The sequence below is a fragment of the Tinamus guttatus genome, unplaced genomic scaffold (genome assembly GCF_059628265.1).
Source record: "Tinamus guttatus ecotype Peru unplaced genomic scaffold, ASM5962826v1 Tinamus_guttatus_pri_ptg000171l, whole genome shotgun sequence".
In the NCBI taxonomy this organism is placed as follows: domain Eukaryota; kingdom Metazoa; phylum Chordata; class Aves; order Tinamiformes; family Tinamidae; genus Tinamus; species Tinamus guttatus.
Genome location: NW_028288705.1, coordinates 3,432,849 through 3,454,732, shown reverse-complemented (window position 1 = coordinate 3,454,732; position 21,884 = coordinate 3,432,849). Strand labels below are relative to the sequence as shown.

At 38.3% G+C, this 21,884-nt stretch overlaps 1 protein-coding gene across 1 annotated transcript in view; it reads right to left on the bottom strand.

The window, feature by feature from the left end:
- The window catches only part of TRHDE (thyrotropin releasing hormone degrading enzyme), a 215,534-nt gene that overhangs the window by 102,892 nt on the left and 90,758 nt on the right, over window positions 1-21,884 (bottom strand). The window contains exon 6 of the mRNA XM_088522982.1: window positions 7,865-8,002. Coding sequence (XP_088379108.1) covers window positions 7,865-8,002 — 138 coding nt within the window. The remainder of the gene's footprint in view (window positions 1-7,864; window positions 8,003-21,884) is intronic.

Sequence of the window (21,884 nt, the reverse complement as noted above, 5' to 3'; positions counted from 1 at the left end):
TTGGTTTTGCAGAACTCATCAAAAGAGGAATGCATCAATAGAACTTTCTGTTTTTGCTGTGAGTGAACAAAAACCATTATTAGTTTGCTGCTCTTAAAATAATGTATGTTTGCTGTTCTTAAAATATTGCATTTGCAAAACAACAGTTTTTGACCCTTTCTATAGTTTGGAAGGATTGGTCTACCATCAGTTTGCACACAGTGGTATCAAAAAGTGAGTCCATCAGATTAAATGATTCTAATGCTCATTGAGTTCCCAGAAACAGGCATCTGCTCGATCTAGCATTTCGTTTTATCAAAGTAAAGCAAAGCACAAATGCTGTTCACCTCCGGAAAGAATTTAGGAAAATGAAATATACTTTTCTTAAAAAGGCAAGTCCATGAAAAGCCTTGTCCATTTATGATATTCAAAGTTGCCTAGGGTAGTGGCTGTGATCAAAATAATTGTCTCTATTTTGTCTCTTCGTTCAAATCAAGAATGTGTACTTCACTTTAATTCAAGCAGTAACATACCAAATGATGAAGTATCCAGACCATACATCCTAGTACATAACCCTCCAAGAAGAAGGATATTAAAACCCTGATTCAGAGAAACGTTTTCACATACTCTTCAATTCAAGAGTAGGCAGAGGGCCTTTCATCAGCTGCGAGACCTTCAGTCTGGAAGGGACTGGTAGGCTGGAACCTCATGTACCACCAGCTATCAAATCCCACACAGTTATTCAGTTCAAGGGCTTAAATATCCCTAAGTATGATGTGGGTTTTAGCTAGAACACTTTTCCTCGTGCTTCCATCATTTCTATTGGTTTACAGCAAGGGAGGGGCTACACATTATTTTTCTCTCTAATAGTTCTTTCCAGGAATTATCAAACCCTCACTGTTAAATCTTATATCTGAATTGAGCGAATTTCATTACAGCTTCTGATCTTATTTCTTAGAAGGGCCTTCCCACTAGACTGAAAAACTGTTCTCATATATATGTACCCAGATACTTGGCAAGTTAATAGATGTTTTTCTTTTTGAATAAATAAACAAATTGAGACTTTTCAGCCTGCCATTTCAAGGCATTGTCTCCAGCATTCTCCATATACTTTCAAAGGTTTTCCATGTCTTTTAAAATGCAGGGAGCAAAACTGTACACAGCTTCAAGACCTTAAGAATGGGTAATATGCCAGGCCATACACATGCAGCAAACCTGATACAATTTGTGTGGGATACACTGGCTGAACATGAATGCTGATAATCCAGCACATGTGCACCAGTTCTACTGTGCCTAACATGTCAGCCCTACTATTTACAAGTTAGCCAGTCCACCAACCACATATTTTACCAGAAAATATTTTTCATTTATCTCCAGAGCACTGATGAAATTCTTGAACAGCTCAGGTCATAGAACAAATCTCTGTGGAAATCCTAGAATTTTTTTTTAAAGTGATGATTCCTCATTGATTACTACCTTTGGGACTGGTATGGTCTGACAGTTACCTATTAATCCACTCAGTGTGTTCTGTAGTGATACTGCATAGCACTGTTTTTTAACTAGATTATTATGCCATAGTAAAACAAACATTTTAAAAGTCTAAGTCTCAGCACAATTTATCTTTACCAATCACATGTTTAATCTCATCAAAGATTAAAATCAGGTCTGTTTGACCAGATTTGTTTCCACAAAACATGAACATCAACATTCTTTTATGTTTTTAGTTAACTGAATCCCATATAAGCATCTCAAACTATTTGCCTAAAGATTGACTTGCTAAGTATAATTAAGAACACCTTTCTATTTGCACTCTTGCAAGTTTCGAAATGTATTCAGTATTTCAAAATGACCAAAATAAAAAGAAATAAAAAAAAGAATCAACAAAACTTCAGCAAGTTTCTTCCTGAATAAAAGTCCTCTGGAGCGCCTCAATACAAAGCAGACCAAATCTTTGCTGGTAATGCTTTTTATGTCAACGTTTTTCCCTTTACACTGTTTCATTACCTCCAATTCATTCTCTATCTCTCACCCTTACTATTTTTTATAGGTTACTTTTACATTTCCAATTGCTGGTCATTTCTTTGTTTTGAAACAAGATGGGTTTCAACAAAATTTATCTCATCTTTATTATGGAATTGTTGCTTTTTGGAATCGTTTGCAGAAAAGCCAGAAACTATCTGGAAAGGTTTAAGTCATTAATGAACTCAGCTTTCTGTTTTTCCTATTTGCTGAAAATTACCATCACAAAGCACAGCTAGAGAAACCAAACATACAAGGGCATTTCAGGAACTCCAGTGCCTAGGCTGGAGTTTAATCCCCCTTCGACAATATTTTATTTTAAGCTGTGGAAACATCTGAACATGGACACACACCTTTCTATTCTCTGGATTCTCTGTGGGGGACAGAAGTATAATAAATGATTGCAGGGCATAATGCCTTGAATCACTGGTGCCATTTCTGCCAAGACTTAGATTGACCTTGTATCTCAAAGGGGAACAGGCAGAAAACTCTTACTAGAAGAACCTGCGTCTTAATGATTTTTCTTCCTTGTGTTAGTCTCACAAAGTAATCTTGCCTAATGAGTTCTTCTTTAAAACAGTGTTTTTATTCATATTTTTTCTATTTTTATTATTTCCACTCAACTATAGATGTGCAGCTATTTATACAGGGTCCACAGTGATTACTATGTTTCTTCTTCAGAAAACACTATGTTAGTATATTCTACACAGAGTAATAGACTAATAACAATTTCTTTTGTGTTAGGCAGGTGCTCAATGAGACAGGCATTTTTAATATTTTTAAGTACTGTCTAATTTTATGCACTGGCACACAGCCAGATCGAATGGGAGAGTCTCCATACTCTAAATAAGGCATTCTTGGGATGGCTCTGAACTCGAACTTAAAGGTTTCATTGCCTCTGAGTTTAAATGGGTTTCATATTGGACACAGTAAAGACCTACAATCTTTTTATCTAAACAGAATGAAATTGTTGTCATTACAACAACACTCCTCTCTTACAATGTATTATGAACAAATGGCTTTTGAAAACATTTTCTGCAATCTGGGCACTGACCTGGTGTGCTAGCTAGTCATGGAACAGACACTACCATCACACAAATGCACACAAAGAATTCAATGACTTTCACAAATGACATCACAGCTAAATTAGTCTGGAAGAACAAAATGCTCTCCCTTTATACTATTTTAAGAGTATATAATCCCATTATTTTATGTTAAGAGGTTGCAAGGCCACCTGGATTGTATCATAGGATTTTTGAATAGCTATTTTAAGTAATAGGTGCCATGTTGCTGATTTAGTTATGTGAATAATTAAAAATAAAATATGCTTTACTATCTTTTACTATGTATTTAGTAATCATTCTACTAGTAACAAGTTCCCCTCACTTTTTTGTATTGCACATCAATATACATTTTATTAGACCAAATCACAACTTGGTCGCACATTAACTGAGTGGTTTTCACTCCAATATTAATCATGGTTTTGTAGGACAGAATTGATGTTTTGTTTTGTTATCCCAGTGCCAATATAATCTGCAGTGCCTGGGGAACATAAATAAGAAGTACTGAGTTTTCACAGAGCCTTTCTGCTGACTACGCTATTCCTCCTCCTCCTCCTCTTCTTTCTATTATTACTATTACTACTACTTCTCTTTCTATTACTACTACTACTACTATCACCATCAATTTCCTAACACAGACCATTGCCTTTCAGGGGAGGCAGGGATGATAGTCACCTATTGTTACCATTATACCTTCCTTCCATCATTTTGATGCAGAAAGTTGGAAAAACACTTTTAAAGAAATGGCACAATGTTAGGAAGGAAAAGTAAACTATGCATTTAAAGATTTAGGAAATAACAAATTGTATTGACTACAAAGCCTGGGCCAGTGACTGATCTCACTCTTGAAGTCATTTGAGCTTAGAGGGAAGAAAAAAATATTCTTCCCTATTCCAGCCATCTTCCTCCTTGTTTTGACCACCTTTTTGTCACTTGTCCAGACATATTCTATTGGGGGTACTTTTATAGTTACACTCAATCCTCTTGGTCTTGCCTGCTCTGATTGCTGTCAGACTCTTAAGCTGGTAATATCAAAGCATCTCGCACTCATGAGGCTGATGGGAACTACTTCAGATATTATCTGGCTCTCTGCGCACTTCTTGATGCTCTGCCATCCCCTCAATCATCTGGTCGAAGCTGCTCATCTAGAGCTATGACTTCTTCAGGTCCGTGTGGGATACATCTATATGGGATGCATCCATCTCACTGCTTAGGTCTGGCTGCTCCCTTCGTGATGTCTTATGGTCCATTTTATTCCTGCTGGCTCTCCCTGGTTGCTGTTCTTCCTGTTATTCTTGCTGCACGCTTTCCTCCTCTCCTGACGCAGCTTTCCAGGGCTATGATTCTTGCCCTCAGTTATTTCTGGTGTGCAAAGGCTGTCACACTTTTTGCTTTGTTTTAACAATTCTCAGATCCCCTCTTGTCTTTAACAGGCTATATTTCCCACTGCACTTGGCACATAACCACTTTTTCCATCACCGTGGGAGGACACTATCTTACTTCCAGATGTGCTATAAAGACATATCCACCCTCTCAAGGAACTAGAGAGTTTGGAACTTCTGTCAGTAGTTCTGCTTAATGAACTATCACATTTTTTGTTTTTTCTCTGCATATTTGTGTCCCTACTGGAGGATGACATGCTCCTATTTTAAGAATAATTAGTATGATGCTTTTGAAAGAGGCAAACATTACTGTCAACAGTTCAAATGGAAATACTGTATTTTGAAGGGTTGCAGTATAATTTTCACTCTCCTTGTGGGATTAAGTGAATACAATTCCTGGGGACTCTACGGCATCAGACTTCTTAATATGCACAACCACAGAAGACAAACAAGTGGAAATGAAATATATATTCAGTTCCAAGGCATTTAAATAGCAGTTTCAATTACTATCCCCAAGGTGTATAGAAAGAGGTGGATCTTTAAAATGACAGCTGATAATGTCTACAAGACATCGACATTTTAATAGTGCTAATTGACTTATCCCATATTGATGAAAGACAATGATGATGATATTCAATGGCTGTAATTTTACTGAAGAAAAATCAGATGAGAGAAAGCTTTATCATATCAATTTCACACAGAAAATCATAAAGAGAGAGGAGAGATCCTATGGACACATCCATGGAGCAAAAGGTGAAAACTCTGTAAAATGAAAGGAATGCAAAGAAAAAAAAAAGTCTTATTAAAATATATGTGAAAGATACCACACATAAGGCTAGACCAATTAAAATTAAAGCGTTTAAGACAGGAGAAAAGTCCTCGTGTATGGACCTCATCTAAAATATACTACAGCTAAGAGAACAATTTCCAAGAATTTGAGATGTCCCACCAGTTAAAAAAAAAGAGCAACAATCAAAGCACCTTCCTAGCAAACTCCAAGAAACCCCTCCATCATGGCTCAACTTGCAACAAGGACAGTGAGGCACCTGAATATATTTGAGTACACCCCTCACCATGTAAAACCTATTACCTATAAAACATGCATACACACACACACAAGAGAAGTGAGTAGCAGTATCAGTGATGAAAAAGATGGCACCTTTGGAACAGCTTCACAACCTGGATTCCTTTGACATGCAATTTATCATGGGATTTATATTGGTGATATAAATGCCAAAGTTTTGGCAAACAAATAAGTTTGTTTTATTGACAAGCTAGTTATCTACGTGCAGGCTGTGCATATACACATAAAAAGTTATGTAAGAACAACAAAAAAGAAACCTACAGGATTTACAGGATCTACAAAATGTTAAATCTACTCAATTTATTTCAGAAGGAAACAGTTTTAGGTGTTTAGAGGAAAGAATATGAAGTGTGAAAGAAAGATCTATGAAGTTAATGGGGAAAGTTTCTTTCTCCTATATTAGATACTGTTTATACTTAAAACAAAGGAATCAATAGATAGATAGACGGATAGACAGACAGACAGAAGAGCAGGGAGACAGAACAACAGATAGCAAAAGGGGGAAGTCATGCAAGGAAGAGTGTGTCTTCTAATCTCACCTAAGAGAGTGTGCAAGCAAATTAACTCATCATCACTCCTAATGGCTTCAGAGATCTAGTAACTGGGTTCAAAATTTTACAGGATCAGGCCCTCATATGAATACACTCAAAGTCCTTAAGTTTGTGGGAGAACTGAAAGGCCATCAAAAAAACTGGTTGTAGCAGCCGCCATATTCACTGGATATAGCAATTGTTACACTGAAAAGGAACCTTTAAATGAACAGACAGTTACAATATTGTGCTTTAAGATAGTGCTTTAATCCGCACAGAAAACAGTATGATCCCATTAGCCCGCATAAAATAGCTAGCAGTATACATATATGTGCTAGTGTCCTATTTGTCACTTCAATGTAAATGAAAATTACTTAATGTTTGTAAAGTGTTCGTATGATGAAAAGATAAGTGACAAATATCACGCTAATATTACTATTATCATATTAATTAGAAAAAATAATTAGCTTGAAATATGAAGATACTGATCTGAGATAAACCTCTGAACCTACCAAGCTTCAGCTATCACCAGCAAAAATATGATGGAAACATTGAAACAACGCAACTACTTCAGTAAGCTGAAAGCTGCTCGTTATTATAGCTTAATTGACCAAGAGTAATGTTGTCAAAGCTAGCTAAGGGATTTTTGAAAACATTTCTTAGGCTCTTGAGCAATCCCAGCATTTTAAAATATTATTCTACTGCCTAAAAATTTTATGTTTACATATTACATGGTATACTTATTACATATACACATACACAGAAGAGAAACATCTTGAATCTGTTGCTGAATAGGAATTGCTGGTAACTGAGAGGATACACCTTTTTTTTACCCACATTGAGCACTAGATAAACAGATAATATCAACTCACACAGAATATCTGGAGGCTCAGTAGGCAAGTCACAGCTACATTGCTGCTGTGTTGTTCAATCCCATGTTATGCAACTAATGATGCAGAAGGAAAGTATTACCAAACACAAGGGTGACAGGCAAAAGACTCTTCCTGCTGAATTACAAGTACAGAGCTCCTATACAGCCTTTATAGTAGAAGGCTGCATGCAGCAGCCTCTGCCACACCGCAAGCATGCTCGGTCATGAAATGAAGGTATTTTGCATACGACAGCATATAGCAGAAAATAATCATATGGACTAATGGAAAACACCAGCTTTTGGGTCATTTGCTAAGAGCAAGTTCAGTCATATGAGCAAGATGGAAGCGTGCACTGCTCTCACTCCTCCAATGATCCTAGTGTTAACAGTCCCAAAGCTGGCCAAAAGGTTTCCTGTGACTGAAATAGAACTTGAAATTGCCTGCATTAACTACGTATTCCTTCATCGCCCATAGATCTCAGTTCCCTTGTCACTGGTAAGCAATGACCTTAGAGTTCACTAGTTGGAAGAATATAAAAAAATCCTCATGCGTAGGAAAAGCAGAGAAACTACTACATTTAATTTTAGTACCTGACGAGTTCTCTAGAGAGTTTCACTAGGACAAAGACAACATATTCTACTGCATTTTAAAGCATCTAATACAATTCAGACACAAAATTAATAATAATAATAATAATAATAAATCAAATCCTCTTGCTGATACACTACCGAGTTTGCTTATCTCAGTCAATAACACTGGAAGTGTTGAACATAATTGGCTAAAATCACTGTAATATATTCCAAATTAAAGTCTCCCAACCAATAATCACTGTGGTGTATGTATTTTTACACTGATATTTGTTTTACAGATGGAAGATATTCCTTTAATTGTTACTGGCAAGTCAAAATAAATATAGAGACAGTTTAATTAGTCCCACCTTTTTATAGGCGATCCAGTCAAACACCCTGTCAATGTCTGTGGCTTGCTGCACCTCCTGGGACACTGGATGTGAACTGGCCAAGCCATCCAGCAACATCACTTCATGCAGGACATCTGTCAGAAATCTCTGCTTTTCCTGAAATACAACACATGTAGTAATATCACAGACAAGTAGAGAACAGTAACAATACAGAAATGACACAGTTAGCAAAGGCAGCTGCTGATTAAAATCAGACCTGGTCTGAATGTAAACCACTATGACCTTCTAAAATCTTGGACAAGTATATGCAACAAACAGAAATCAGTTCTAACATGAGAGATCCTCCTGACTTGGGAGGTTTGCTGGAATGAAAGCAAGTTGACTGAAATTAAAGACATTAGAAGAATTTAAAAGTATTTGAAAGTGAGATTACAAATCGAGACCACAATTACGCCCTTGCAGTTATTAGGGGCAGAGAGAGAGGAGATGCAATAGTTTTCAATCACAAAAATACACCATGCTACAAGTTTACATGTGCAGACCTCACTGCATACTCAGATAGAAAGATATTTGATAGAGGTGTGGGTAAATATAATTATTACTACTTTAGTGTGTAGACTTTGAGGCATAGCGTTTACCTCACTAACTGGTCTCTTAATGCCACGTTCATAAGGCTGGTCAGAGGAAGATGAAAAAAAAAAAAAAAAGGAAAAAAGAAAGAAAAGAAAAGAAGCCATGGCAGTGTCATAGCAAACAGCTACATTATCTTTCATATTCAGAAAAACAAACTCTTTCTTCTCAAGAACTTGTATGCTCTACAAACTTCCATCTCCTTCATCTTCCCATCTTCCATCTGCAGAAAGCCATCATTATCTCTCTGCACAAGTTAGAGAACAGCTGCCGTCCCCGGAAAAGTGATGGAACGGCTCATGCTGGCCGTTGTCTCCAAGCACATGGAGGACAAGAAGGTGCTCAAGAGTAGTCAGCATGGATTCACCAAGGGGAAATCTTGCCTGACTAACCTGATAGCCTTCTATGATGAAATGACGGGCTGGATAGACGAGGGGAAAGCGGTGGATGTCGTCTATCTCGACTTCACCAAGGCTTTTGACACCGTCCCTCACAACATCCTCCTGGGCAAGCTCCGGAAGTGTGGGATAGATGAGTGGACAGTGAGATGGATTAGGAACTGGCTGGATGGCAGGGCCCAGAGAGTGGTGATCAGCGGTGCAGAGTCTAGTTGGAGGCCTGTAGCTAGCGGGGTCCCCCAGGGGTCAGTCCTTGGTCCAGTCCTGTTCAATTTATTCATCAATGACCTGAATGAAGGCACAGAGTGCTCCCTCAGCAAGTTTGCTGATGACACCAAACTGGGAGGAGTAGCCGATACCCCAGAGGGCTGCGCTGCCATCCAGAGGGACCTGGACAGACTGGACAACTGGGCGGTGAAAAACCTCATGCAATTCAACAAGGCCAAGTGCAAGGTCCTGCACCTGGGGAGGAATAACCCCAGACACCAGTACAGGCTGGGGATGGACCTTCTGGAGAGCAGCTCTGCGGAGAAAGACCTGGGTGTCATGGTGGATGACAAGTTGACCATGAGGCATCAGTGTGTCCTCATGGCCAAGAAGGCCAATGGGATCCTGGGGTGCATTAAGAAGAGTGTCTCCAGCAGGTCGAGGGAGGGGATCCTGCCCCTCTACTCAGCCCTGGTGAGGCCGCATCTGGAGTATTGTGTCCAGTTCTGGGCTCCACAGTACAAGCGGGATGTGGAGCTTCTGGAGAGAGTCCAGCGCAGGGCTACAAGGATGATCAGGGGCCTGGAACATCTGCCCTATGAGGAGAGGCTGAGGGAGCTGGGCCTGTTCAGCCTGGAGAAGAGAAGGCTGAGAGGGGATCTAATCGGTGTCTATAAATACCTCAAGGGAGGGAGTGCAGAGGATGGTGATGGTCTCTTTTCAGTGGTGGCCACTGATAGGACTAGAGGAAATGGCCGGAAACTGAAACACCAAAAATTCCATAGGAACTTAAGGAAAAAATTCTTGACAGTGAGGGTGACAGAGCACTGGAACAGGCTGCCCAGAGAGGTTGTGGAGTCTCCTTCTCTGGAGATCTTCAAAACCCACTTGGATGCAGTCCTGTGCCACGTGCTCTAGGTGTCCCTGCGTATGCAGGGGGGTTGGACTAGATGATCTCTAGAGGTCCCTTCCAACCCTAAGCATTCTATGATTCTATGATTCTATGATAACCTGAATTATACAGTTGAAGCCACAGCAATGCCAGAGGCAGATGTAAGCCCAAAGAATATCTAATATTAATTTGTTTCTATACCATTTATAAATATGGATTTCAGAGGTATGTCAAAACCACAGCATACTTACTCTGGCAGCAATATTAATTAAACATTCATGCATACTCTATCAACTACGGTGCATTCACTTGGTTGGTACAACTCACACATGACTCTACACTAAAACATTTTGTCAGCAAAAGAAGAGTGTAATTTGCTTGTTTTTCAAGTCACAAATAAGTGAAGAGAGTGAATTACAAACTATGGGAGAATTAAATAATTTCATTTTTTCCTGAAATAATATATCACAAACTTCACCTAAATTATAACAGATTCTGAACTAATGTGAATCTGATGGCTTAATACAAAGAAACTCTAGGGAATACTGTGTTATTCTTAGAACGCCACCTTGATGTCCATAGGTAAAGTAACCACACATTTACGTAATAAATTCTATGTTTAATTTCTTGGGTAGCAAGACTTTGGTAACCGTGTGTTAATTTAAATTATATTTATAAGACAGCTGAAAAGCTGTTCCAGTGCTGATCCATCTGGAAATAAAACTTTATGCTAAAATTCATTAGAGCACAAGAAATGTACCTTAAGCTGATTGTATATTCAGGCAATTAAAAACACAGGATGTAAGAAAGCCAATTACCCAAAACACTCTTAGTGTTCTCAGCTGGCTGCATGAGGTAAGATTTGTGAAGGGAAAAGTAATGTCTTGTTCACATTATTGTTCATTTCTGAATTTTCTCAGGCATATACACTTAGTAACTGCCCTTTTTATGGAAAACTAAAGTAGTAGGAAAACAATTATTATGACAGCCCCACTCAGGGGAAAGCTGCTGAGGTGTAAAGGATTGTAGATGCTTTGGTTACACCTTACATTCTTTGCTAGTTAGAAACGGAGCACCAATTTCCTCAGAAGCATAATATGTAACACATGCAGACATAATTTTAGCAAGGATTAAGGTTTCTGACCCATAAAGCTAAATGTATTGAACTAAAGATTTCCAAAGTATATTACCTTTCCCCTTCAATACTGAGCCTTTGTGAGCAGATTTCAAAAGGAGAGTCAAACATATGTAGAATTCACAGGGAGAGAGAAGACAGAGGAGTTTGCCTGTTGACAGGCGGAATGCAGCTCAAAAAGGCCAAAATGCAGAAAAAGGCAGAGACTAAAACCACCTTAATTATTATGCTGAAGAAACACTACCTCAGCTAGTAAAGTCATATCAGCATATTAAGGCAAAAAGACCAACAACATACATGACCAACAACATACATGACCAAATTGCTTATACTGATAGCAAAGAGGCATTTTATTATCTAGTTTTTCCACCCTATGCATTGGGCAGAATTGATCTGTTATAACATGGTATCTACTGGACTAAAGAAACACCTAGCATAGAAATTGCGGGGAAAAAAATCAATCTTGGAATGCATTTAATGAGGTCAGTGAGCTGTGAACATGGTAGGTGACAAGTTTGCAGCTAGACATGAAACAATTACAAAACGTTGTTCGAGATTACTCTCCTCCAAGGGAGTTCAACTGCAGTACAAAAACAAAACACTCATTTTGATCTGCCTATACAGGGACAGATTGACATTCACTGCTAGATCTCATGAGTTTCATCCACATTTACTGCTCCTTTTTTGAGGACAACATGGCTTCAGGTAAGTCTTGGGTCTCTGTCTGGAGAGCATCGGTAGCTGCATGAAACTGCAAGGCACTGCATAGGTCTGAGCAAGGGTATCACAACAGTAGAAGCTTATTCTGAAATAAGACTGAAATAAGGATGGAGGTGGTTCCACTCAAATTTGTGCCTTTCTTTAAAGGCAAACAAGAACAACTGAGTGCTTCTCTGTTCTTTCTTTTCCTACCAACCACTTGGCATCCTCTCTCTTCAACCCATCTCCTAAGAACTTTCCTTGAACTGCAAATGGTGAAAATCAGGAACATCAGGCCCTCTTGTGTTAAGAAATAAGAAGCATGATAATATTTCTAGTTGCTTTCCTCCTTGCTCTTGCTTCAGCGTGCATTCAAGGGCTGGGACAGCAGCGCCGTTACAGAGATGAATATCCCTCTCAAAGATTTACCTACTGACACTTTTGCGCTAATACCTGTGCTCACTGGCTTCAAGTAATTGTCTCTTCATAGGAATGAACTCTTTACTCTTTGCCAGTAAAATCCTCGCTGTTTGGTATGAGGCTGCCCTGAAGGCTTCATCCTTTACTATTCCCTCTTTAAACTAGGCAAAAGCATCATATCACATATAAGAAATAGTGGATAACGTGGTATAAAACTCTTCACCTATAGCTATTCTTCCACATAACGGACGTACCTGAAGATCATTAAATACGGATCTATAGCATAAATATTTTTCCATAGCAAGAGGAATCAGGAGTAATAAACTGGGCTAACCATAAAAAAGCTATCTGCTTCTACCTTGTTTGCATTCTTTTTTAGGAAGGAAGGATTATGAAAGAATGTGGTCACTCTTTGTATATTAGTCTTCAACAAGATTCCCACTATTCAAGTAGTTTACGTTTAAATGGAAAGAAAGCAAATGTGAAATAACATTTTTTTCAGCAGAAAAGATTGTACCTTCAAAAGCAGTATAAAAATTTACTGTGTATAACAGGAAAAGGATGATGCAATGGAAGGAGGTTGCTGCTGGTAATTTTATAACATTGTATAGAGACATAATGTAAGAGCACAAGTTAGTTAGCATGATGATAATGTAATGCTTAAGTTATTCACTTAAAATAATTTATTAAAACTAATAGGAAATGGCAGGGAAAAAAATTAAAAGGAAAAAATCTGGAACACATCCAACAGTAGAACAAAAGGGATACCAAGCACAATGAAAGCCCAAACTGATAATTATTACTTATAAGAGATCAAAGGCCTCAGTATTAAAGGCATTGCCTTTGTTCTGGTAAAGCCATTCAAACAGTTTAAGACTGGTATCCAAATCTGCAAATGATTTTCCTGACAAACTTGCCAGAAATATCCTCTCCAAAATGCAGAGCTTTACTAGTCAACAGCAGTACAAAAGAGATGTGTGCTCTGTGATGCCTGACAAAACAAGCATTTGCAAAAAACTACACTTTGGTTTATCAGGAAATTGTACCCTCAAGAGAAAGAAATGGGAGCAAACTCTGAAAGCAATCGAACACAAGCATCTGCAATGCCCAAATGTTGCAGTTCTAACACAAAAGATTGCAGAGTGAAACTTAACTAACTACAAAGGAATATGAGGAAACCCAAGGAACCAGAAGAATATGGGGAAACACCTTTGAGGAAATCCAAGGCTGAAAAAAATACCACAAGGACAGAAAAGATCTGCTGATTGACAAAAAAAAAGGTTTTTTTCTGTCTACATGTTTATAAATACTGCATTGTCATAGTGCAGGGTATCTCTTGAGCGCATGCAGATGAAAGCAACATTTCTTTATCTCTCTCTCTTCCTGTGTGTAATTTTTCGGAAATGTAAGTTGAATAACTTACAGCTTTTTTATTATTTATTTATTTATATCTGTCCATGTGCCTCTATTACATGCATAGTCTGTTGAAGGAAACTTGCAACATATTCTGTTTATGAACTGTCAAGCATCCACACCTATTTTCGCAACTCTCTTCTCTGTATTTTCAGTCAAAGTTCCTATGATGTTTCTGCCCCTGTGTTGGAGAAGTGTACATGCTGGCTGGTAATTTTTGTCATAAAGTGACACAGAAGTTCCAAGAACTCACTGTTAAAGAAGATAGGGACCCAAAGCATTTAGTATAAGGAAGGAGAATCTGAACTGGATTCTCTCTCCAGTGGTGTGCAGAACCAGACATTCATGAGCCACTTGATGATATGTTTATACTACTGAAGATGCTAGCAAGATGGATACTGGATTGGGATTTTTTGTGCAATTTCACCAGCTACTGCAATTGGTATTTCCACTTACCAGTCCATTTTTCACATACAGCTTTGGTTGTCCAGTATATCCATTTTGTAAAGGAAGGTTTGCACAACAGAAGGATGCAGGACAAAGCAGAGAGCTTTACCAAAAGAAAAATAATCATATTCACCAGTAGTGCTTAAAAAGAAGGGTCGGTTCCTTCTCTTGGATTCCTTCTTGCATGCTGTTGTATTCACACAGACACAATTCTATCAGCATAAAAGCAAGCAGATGAACTTAAAAGCAAGCAGAAGATAGAGATATACCATCTCCTCATACATTTGTTACCTCAGCATCTTTAACATTAGACACCATAGTGCAAAGTTCATCCTTCAATGCAAGCAACATAGGGAGAATCTACACAGGAAATTTACCTCACTCAAAAAATATGAAAGATGTTTGAAAGATGCATTTAAAGATGCTTGGTTTACTAGGGGAATCTCCAGCAACAGCTGCCAATCAATCAGAATATTTTTCAGGTGCTCTATCATTTGCTAGATGGATTTTCTACACCTAGACTCTGTATTGTTCTGAAAGAGATGAGGTTCAGTAAGCATAAGACTTGAAAGAACCAAAGGCATTTTGCAGGCACAGACAAAATTATTTATCTGTGTGTGCTCCAAGCAATTGCATACAATTTTAAAATAGAGTGGCAGCATGTTCAGGACACCTGAAAAATTGAAAAGAAGCATTGTTCAACAAAGATGCTCACAAATGTATGGCTACTTCTTTTCCACTGAGCTTCCCATCTCAAATTTAATTCCTAATAATGTGGATATTCTTGGTTCAGTAGGACAGCCCATACAGTAACCAGAAGTGCTTTCCTTAATCTGCCTACCACAGAGGAGGCAAACATTGCCATAAAGCTTCTTTCTCATCTGGATGAAGACAGAGCATTTACTAATTCAAAATTATGTGAAATTTGGCAAGTTCGCTAAAGTTTTTTTTTTTTTTTTTCCCTGAAACTAAGCTTCATCTGAACCCTAAATTCAGGAGATTTGAACTCATATGACCCAAAAGCTCTCATAATAATGTCATAACTGCTTTCTCAAAATGAGCAGAAAATGACATGATGAAAGAAGAGACATTGACATTCTCCAAACCTGTACTCGACCTTTTAAATAAATCTTTCACCTAAACATTGATTACCATCTTTGTCTGATCTCTAAATGTTAAAAGTTTAACTATTTAAAGTTAGGAAACCTACATATTAAATCATCTTGCCAAAGCAGAAAGAAACAAACTGTATCAAAAAAGACCATCTGGAGATGGAAATTTATTTTCCTAGTTGTAAGCTGATATAGTTAAAAGGAACTAGTAATTAGCCATGAGAAGATCTTGCAGCTTACCTTTCTTTATGTGTCTCTCTTTTTCCTACCAAAATCAATTATATATGAGATTGTAGTTAATTTTGCATAAAAAGCTTCCCCCTTAGTTGAGTTAAAACAGAAAGGCATACAAGGATTGACTTCGGTGAGTAGTTACTGGGGGCAAAAACTCTCCATGTGGTATTAATTAAAGGCCTACTTCTTACAGGCATTGGGAGTCTTTAACCAAAAATGGAAGATGAAAGTAGTTTTAAAAAAGGAGAGGCTGAATCTCTCTCTGAGCTGAGCCAGCATGATATTTATGTTGGGTTAGAGGATCAAGCAGGCTACAGCTCAGGTCTGAAATGCCAAAATAATAATGAAATAAATCAGAAAGGGCCATATGTTAAATCTACTTCAAAAGTTTTAATTATTTTCTGGGTTTTTCCTGAGAGTCAAACAAAGCCTAAAAACTCTTTATAGGCAGAGATAAATGCTTTAGGAGACAATCTGAGTCAAAGCACATTAAAGAGATGCATGTGTCTAATAGCACTATTCGTTTTTGTTATTTTAATCCTGCCAATGAGTAAGATAGGCAATTAAGATAATTTATCAAGGATTTGGGTAGCCTGTTGCATAATGTTCAAAGTACACAATGTAACAAGGCTTAGCTTAATGATTCTCTGTTAATTTTTCTATGTACAGTATTTTCCACTACATGTTTTAAAACAGAAATGCTGATCTGCAACTTTATTATTAATTTTAGCTTTAGTAATGTAAAGATAATCTAGACTGTTGAGTCTAGCAGTGTGAAGGAAGAACAGATTATTTCCAAAAAAAAAAAATAATTATAGTTATTTAATATTAAGAATACCCCTAGCAAATACGACCATCCTTCCCTATAAAACTACTAAGTACAGAAGAAAGTGGGAGACCTAGTCTCAGAATTTGAATCAATAAAGAAGGCAGAAGATTCAAAGCCATCACTGACATACTACACCTTGACTTATCCAATAAAGTTGTCACCAAAGCCAACTTTTATAAAATAAAGAAGGAGGAGAAGGCAGCTGGGCTCTGTGAAATGCTTTCTCAGCATGAAGCCGAGTACTGACTGCTAAAGAATTTGACACTCCTTTGATGGATGAAAAGGAAAATTACATGCCAGTAATTCCTGCTGTCAGTCCTCAACACCTATCCCAATAGCAGAGACATTCAAGGACAAACATGATGACTCCTCCCACCAGGAAATAAAGGAGGCAAAAGATCAGTCAATAAATTCCTGGATCTATAAGTCTCAGTTGAGTTTCTTCCTTTACAGAGCCAAAACACCAAGTGCTTTGAGATAATGAGAGAAACAAGCAAAAATAAAAATAGCACGTATAGTGGCAAACCTGCCTTGGAAAGCAGGATGGTGAATTGGATGCGAAAATATAGCACTATGAGAAGGAAAACATCATCATATTGTTTTCCATTGTCATTTGTTTGTTTTCTCTGATCTTTGGAATAAAAAAAAGTCACCTTCTAAAGCGGTGAGATTACCTTGTGTCAGTCAGATATTAATCTTACACCTAAAGAATTCTCATCCAGACGCTATTCCTTTTGGATAGCATGGGCAGACAACCAAATATTTGTGTCATGTTATGTGGCACTCTAATATAGAAACTTCTTCACTTTCTCACCATAAAACAGGCAATGGGTGGACATTCACATGCCAATAACTCCTCTGAGTAACATGATGAATCTGATCTCTGGTGCCAGTTTTCCTCTCAAAACAGTCCTGACAACACAGAAACAGTTATTAAGACTTCCAAGACCTTGAAAAATGAGATTTAAGAATTTGCCACATTTCAAAATAACAATTTCAAAATAACAATTTCAAAAACCACTTAATCTGGGGGAAAGGGAAGGCTAGAGAAAATGAAAGGAATGGTGGATTCATTGTTATGGCAAATGTCTAATGACCATGTTGTAGGGTCATATTTATTTCTCACAAAATCAAAAGTAGCTTGGCCTTCAATAAATCAAAAATAACCTGCAGAGACTTATATTTTAGCTGAAGGAAGGATATGAGGGTTTCTAGTTTTGACCTGTGTTAACTTAAATTTTAAAAAGATCATAAGAATGTTGGTGGGACTATGCAGGATCTCAGCAATGAGATCTCACCCTTCTGTCTGTGCTGGACATTTTGAAACTAATACAGCTTTGATCAGTTCTTCAGAAGCGTTCTGGTACATTTTATATTAACTGCAACAGATGTAGAAGCCTCTGTCAGAATGACTTGGTTCATTCTGTTCTTCATACTGTTCACCCAAAATTTGAGCAGGGTTATCCAGGGCATAAGGAAGAAAGACTGTATTAAAAGACTGAATATCTTTTGTCATTAAGACTATGCAAGCCTCAAGAAATATATGAATGCCCTGAGGACAAGAATTTCCAGACAAAATGGAAGCCTCAATAAAATGCTACAGTGTTACCATGCTCCATGGCAGTTCAGTCTCACTGTCCCTCCATGTTTCCTGCAGTAAAAGAACTTACAAAAGACTAGCCTAGAGAAAAAGACAAAGCTGGTAAACAGGTTTCAAACAAAACCATGTTCACAAGCTTACCAAGGGAGACTTGGAGAAGCCTCACAGAACAGGCAATGTCCACAAAGAAGTAAAAGGAAGAAGTTTGTCCTAGATCTGGGAAGACCACTGCCCTAAAAAAAATAAGATGCACTATTACAAGGATAGTCTGAGTTGAGAAGAAAACTTGAAAATGTAATGCTAAAAAACTGAACAGAGTGGAAAGTAAAGGCCTGGGACTTTTGGATAATTCTGTGGTTTGGCAAGAAGAAAATCACGTGGCTTCATCTATCACAGCCCCTGGTTGTAATGAGGGATTAAAACTCTCCTTAATGAAAGTTGACATATCGGTGCAGAGCTCAGGGTTTGGTTTGCATTGCTATGGTGAGCACATACTCAACACGCAGTTCTCCTCAAGTGTCTTCAGCAAGACAAAGTTTGTGAATCCCAAGTAAGACACACACTGAAACGCTTGGCAGTATCCCTAGACATGCAGAAGCAAAGCTTTAGATGGTTACATAGATTTAATTGTGAAAGCTTATGTTCCAAGAGCCCATAAGTAGCCAATAAGATAATAAAGAAGTTGTAGAAAGAACAAAATAGAAGACTATCAGTCTTCTGCTTCTATACTCTTCCAAATAAAATAAAATAAAAAACTTTAATAAGCTAAAATGGAGCTGAATCTGATATTTTAGTCCACGGCCTTCTTGAGGAAAATTACAAGGGTAATGTTCTAAAACAAAAAGAGAATTTAAGTAAGTTTCCCCATTCTTTAGGGAAAAAAAAGAAGGATTTTGGCATATTACTCTTGGTTTTCCTCATGCAAAGGGCCATGTGATCATATACAAAAGCATCTTTGATTTTTATTTCATTGATATGAACTACTGAGGATAAAATACTACCCAGAATGCTGGAATGTTGCTTTGTTTAATCATCATTACGGAAAATAAGACTTCTTGTTCTTGCAATCAATTAATGAAGTTTGTACTGTATCCTTCACTTTTGAAAAAACTAACTTGATTCAAACAGCTTTACCTTTTTGTAAATGCTCACTTTTTATTAGTTCAAGTGTGCAAGTGTCAGTTTGATCTAACCAGGAAATGCACTTTATACCATTAACAAAAACACAGAGGAAACCAAATTCCAATAACTGTAGCTTTTGCTTCCTCTTTTTGCAATCTGTATAAGGATGAAACATCGAGTGTTGATTCTTACTGTAGCCTGTAAAAAATGGCATAATGCTCAAATGCTGAACTTGTCAACTGTTCCACGTTGCCACTACTTTTCTAGCTATGTAAGTATGCCCGTATAGTTATTTTAATATAAGTATACTGGCCAGTGTATATCAAAAGGCCAGTGATATCCAAAGCTTCATGAAAAGTTTGTGTACCCCCATTTTTAATTAAAAAAAAAAAGATTAATATTTTTCAGGTGCAGCAATATTAATGCTGCTAATTGTAATTTATGCAACACATGCGTCCATGTGTCTGCTTTCCATGTTTTACTGACAAATCTTGTTCAGCCTTTTGTTTGGCCTGAATTCTGTTAAGACGCCTGGACATCAAGTGCTGAGCATGTCATTTGCTTAACTGTGAACATTATGTTCACTCCCCAGAAATCTAAAGCAAACATTCTATATTCCAAATGACTTCTAAAGAAGAGTTATTCTGGATTTGTTGAACTGATTATGTGGAGAACAAATGACTATGATGATTTGAAGATAAAATTCAGTGTATGAACGTTGTCATCTATGACATTTCACTATGCTAAAATCATAAAGGGCTGCCAGATTTCATTGCATTTATAATTAGAATGATTACATTGTAATTCAGGATGTGTTTTTCATAAAGATGAAAAGAATGAGTTCTATTAAGGCCAAAGCCTATGTATACAAGGCAGTTGTCAGTTCAGATAAAGATTTATTTTCCTTTTTAAAAATACAATTACAAATGAATACCCGAAATAAAAAATAAATATTACAGAAAAATCAACTTCAAAATTAACAAACCTTAACGTAAGTGTACCTGTATACAAAAACTAAAAAAATTCTAAGTAATTTCACAGTATGCAAAAATTAATGGCATAAGAATACTAAATAAATCCTCAGGAAATGACGAAACCATTTCAGAGATCAGTGCACAAGACAGAACCAAAACATTCAACAACACAACAAATCTTTATAGTCAATCTGTACTTAAAACAAATATTTTCTCAAGTAATTAAAATGGTATAAACACAAAACGATAGCATACAGAAGATTTCTGTGAGAGAAAATAAAATCTATATAGCAACAAGGTCTCATGCATTACTTCCCTATCCACTGGTCTTGTAACTCTCATTTTTCCACTGAGTACAATATTCACTTTTCATATCTAAAAGTAACCCGAGAGATGATTGGAAATGACACAGGGAGTAGATCCAAAAGAATGTCCTAGCATGTCTCTACTACCTCTCCTTCAGAAAGCTCCAGAATTTGCATGCAAAGCTCATTAGGTATGCCCAATTATGTACCCTAAGCAAGAGCCCTGTAACCTAGATCCTCAGTACAGTTAACCCATATTAACTAAGCATGCGCTGCTAGATGGCAAAATCTACTGAGTAGCAGTAAGACAAAATGTAAACTTCAAAAGAGGAGAAGAGAATACTATAATTAAAAATATACCATAGAATCATAGAATGCTTAAGGTTGGAAGGGACCTCTAGAGGTCTAGAGACTCCACAACCTCTCTGGGCAGCTTGTTCCAGTGCTCTGTCACCCTCACTGTCAAGAATTTTTTCCTTAAGTTTCTGTGGAACTTTTGGTGTTTCAGTTTCTGGCTGTTACCTCTAGTTCTGTCGGTGGCCACCACTGAAAAGAGGCTGGCCCCATCCTCCACACTGCCTCCCTTGAGGTACTTATAGACACTGATCAGATCCCCTCTCAGCCTTCTCTTCTCCAGGCTGAACAGGCCCAGCTCCCTCAGCCTCTCCTCATAGGGCAGATGTTCCAGGCCGCTGATCATCCTTGTGGCCCTGTGCTGGACTCTCTCCAGCAGCTCCACATCCCTCTTGTACTGTGGAGCCCAGAACTGGACACAGTACTCCAGATGTGGCCGCACCAGGGCTGAGTAGAGGGGCAGGATCCCCTCCCTCGACCTGCTGGAGACACTCTTCTTAATGCACCCCAGGATCCCATTGGCCTTCTTGGCCATGAGGACACACTGATGCCTCATGGTCAACTTGTCATCCACCATGACACCCAGGTCTTTCTCCGCAGAGCTGCTCTCCAGAAGGTCCATCCCCAGCCTGTACTGGTGTCTGGGGTTATTCCTCCCCAGGTGCAGGACCTAGCTACTCCTCCCAGTTTCATATCTTCAGCAAACTTGCTGAGGGAGCACTCTGTGTCTTCATCCAGGTCATTGATGAGTAAATTGAACAGGACTGAACCAAAGACTGACCCCTGGGGGACACCACTAGCTACAGGCCTCCAACTAGACTCGGCACCGCTGATCACCAGCCTCTGAGCTCTGCCATCCAGCCAGTTCCTAATCCACCTCACTGTCCACTCATCTATCCCACACTTCTGGAGCTTGCCCAGGAGGATGTTGTGAGGGACGGTGTCAAAAGCCTTGGTGAAGTTGAGATAGACAACATCCACTGCTCTCCTCTCATCTATCCAGCTGGTCATTCCATCATAGAAGGCTATCAGCTTAGTCAAGCATGATCTCCCCTTGGTGAATCCATGCTGACTACTCTTGAGCACCTTCTTCTCCTCCATGTGCCTGGAGACAATGGCCAGTATGAGCTGTTCCATCACTTTTCCGGGGATGGAGGTGAGGCTCACTGACCTGTAGTTGCCTGGGTCCTCCTTCTTGCCTTTTTTGAAGACTGGTGTGACATTGGCTTTCTTCCATTCCTCCGGCACCTCCCCCATTCTCCAGGAT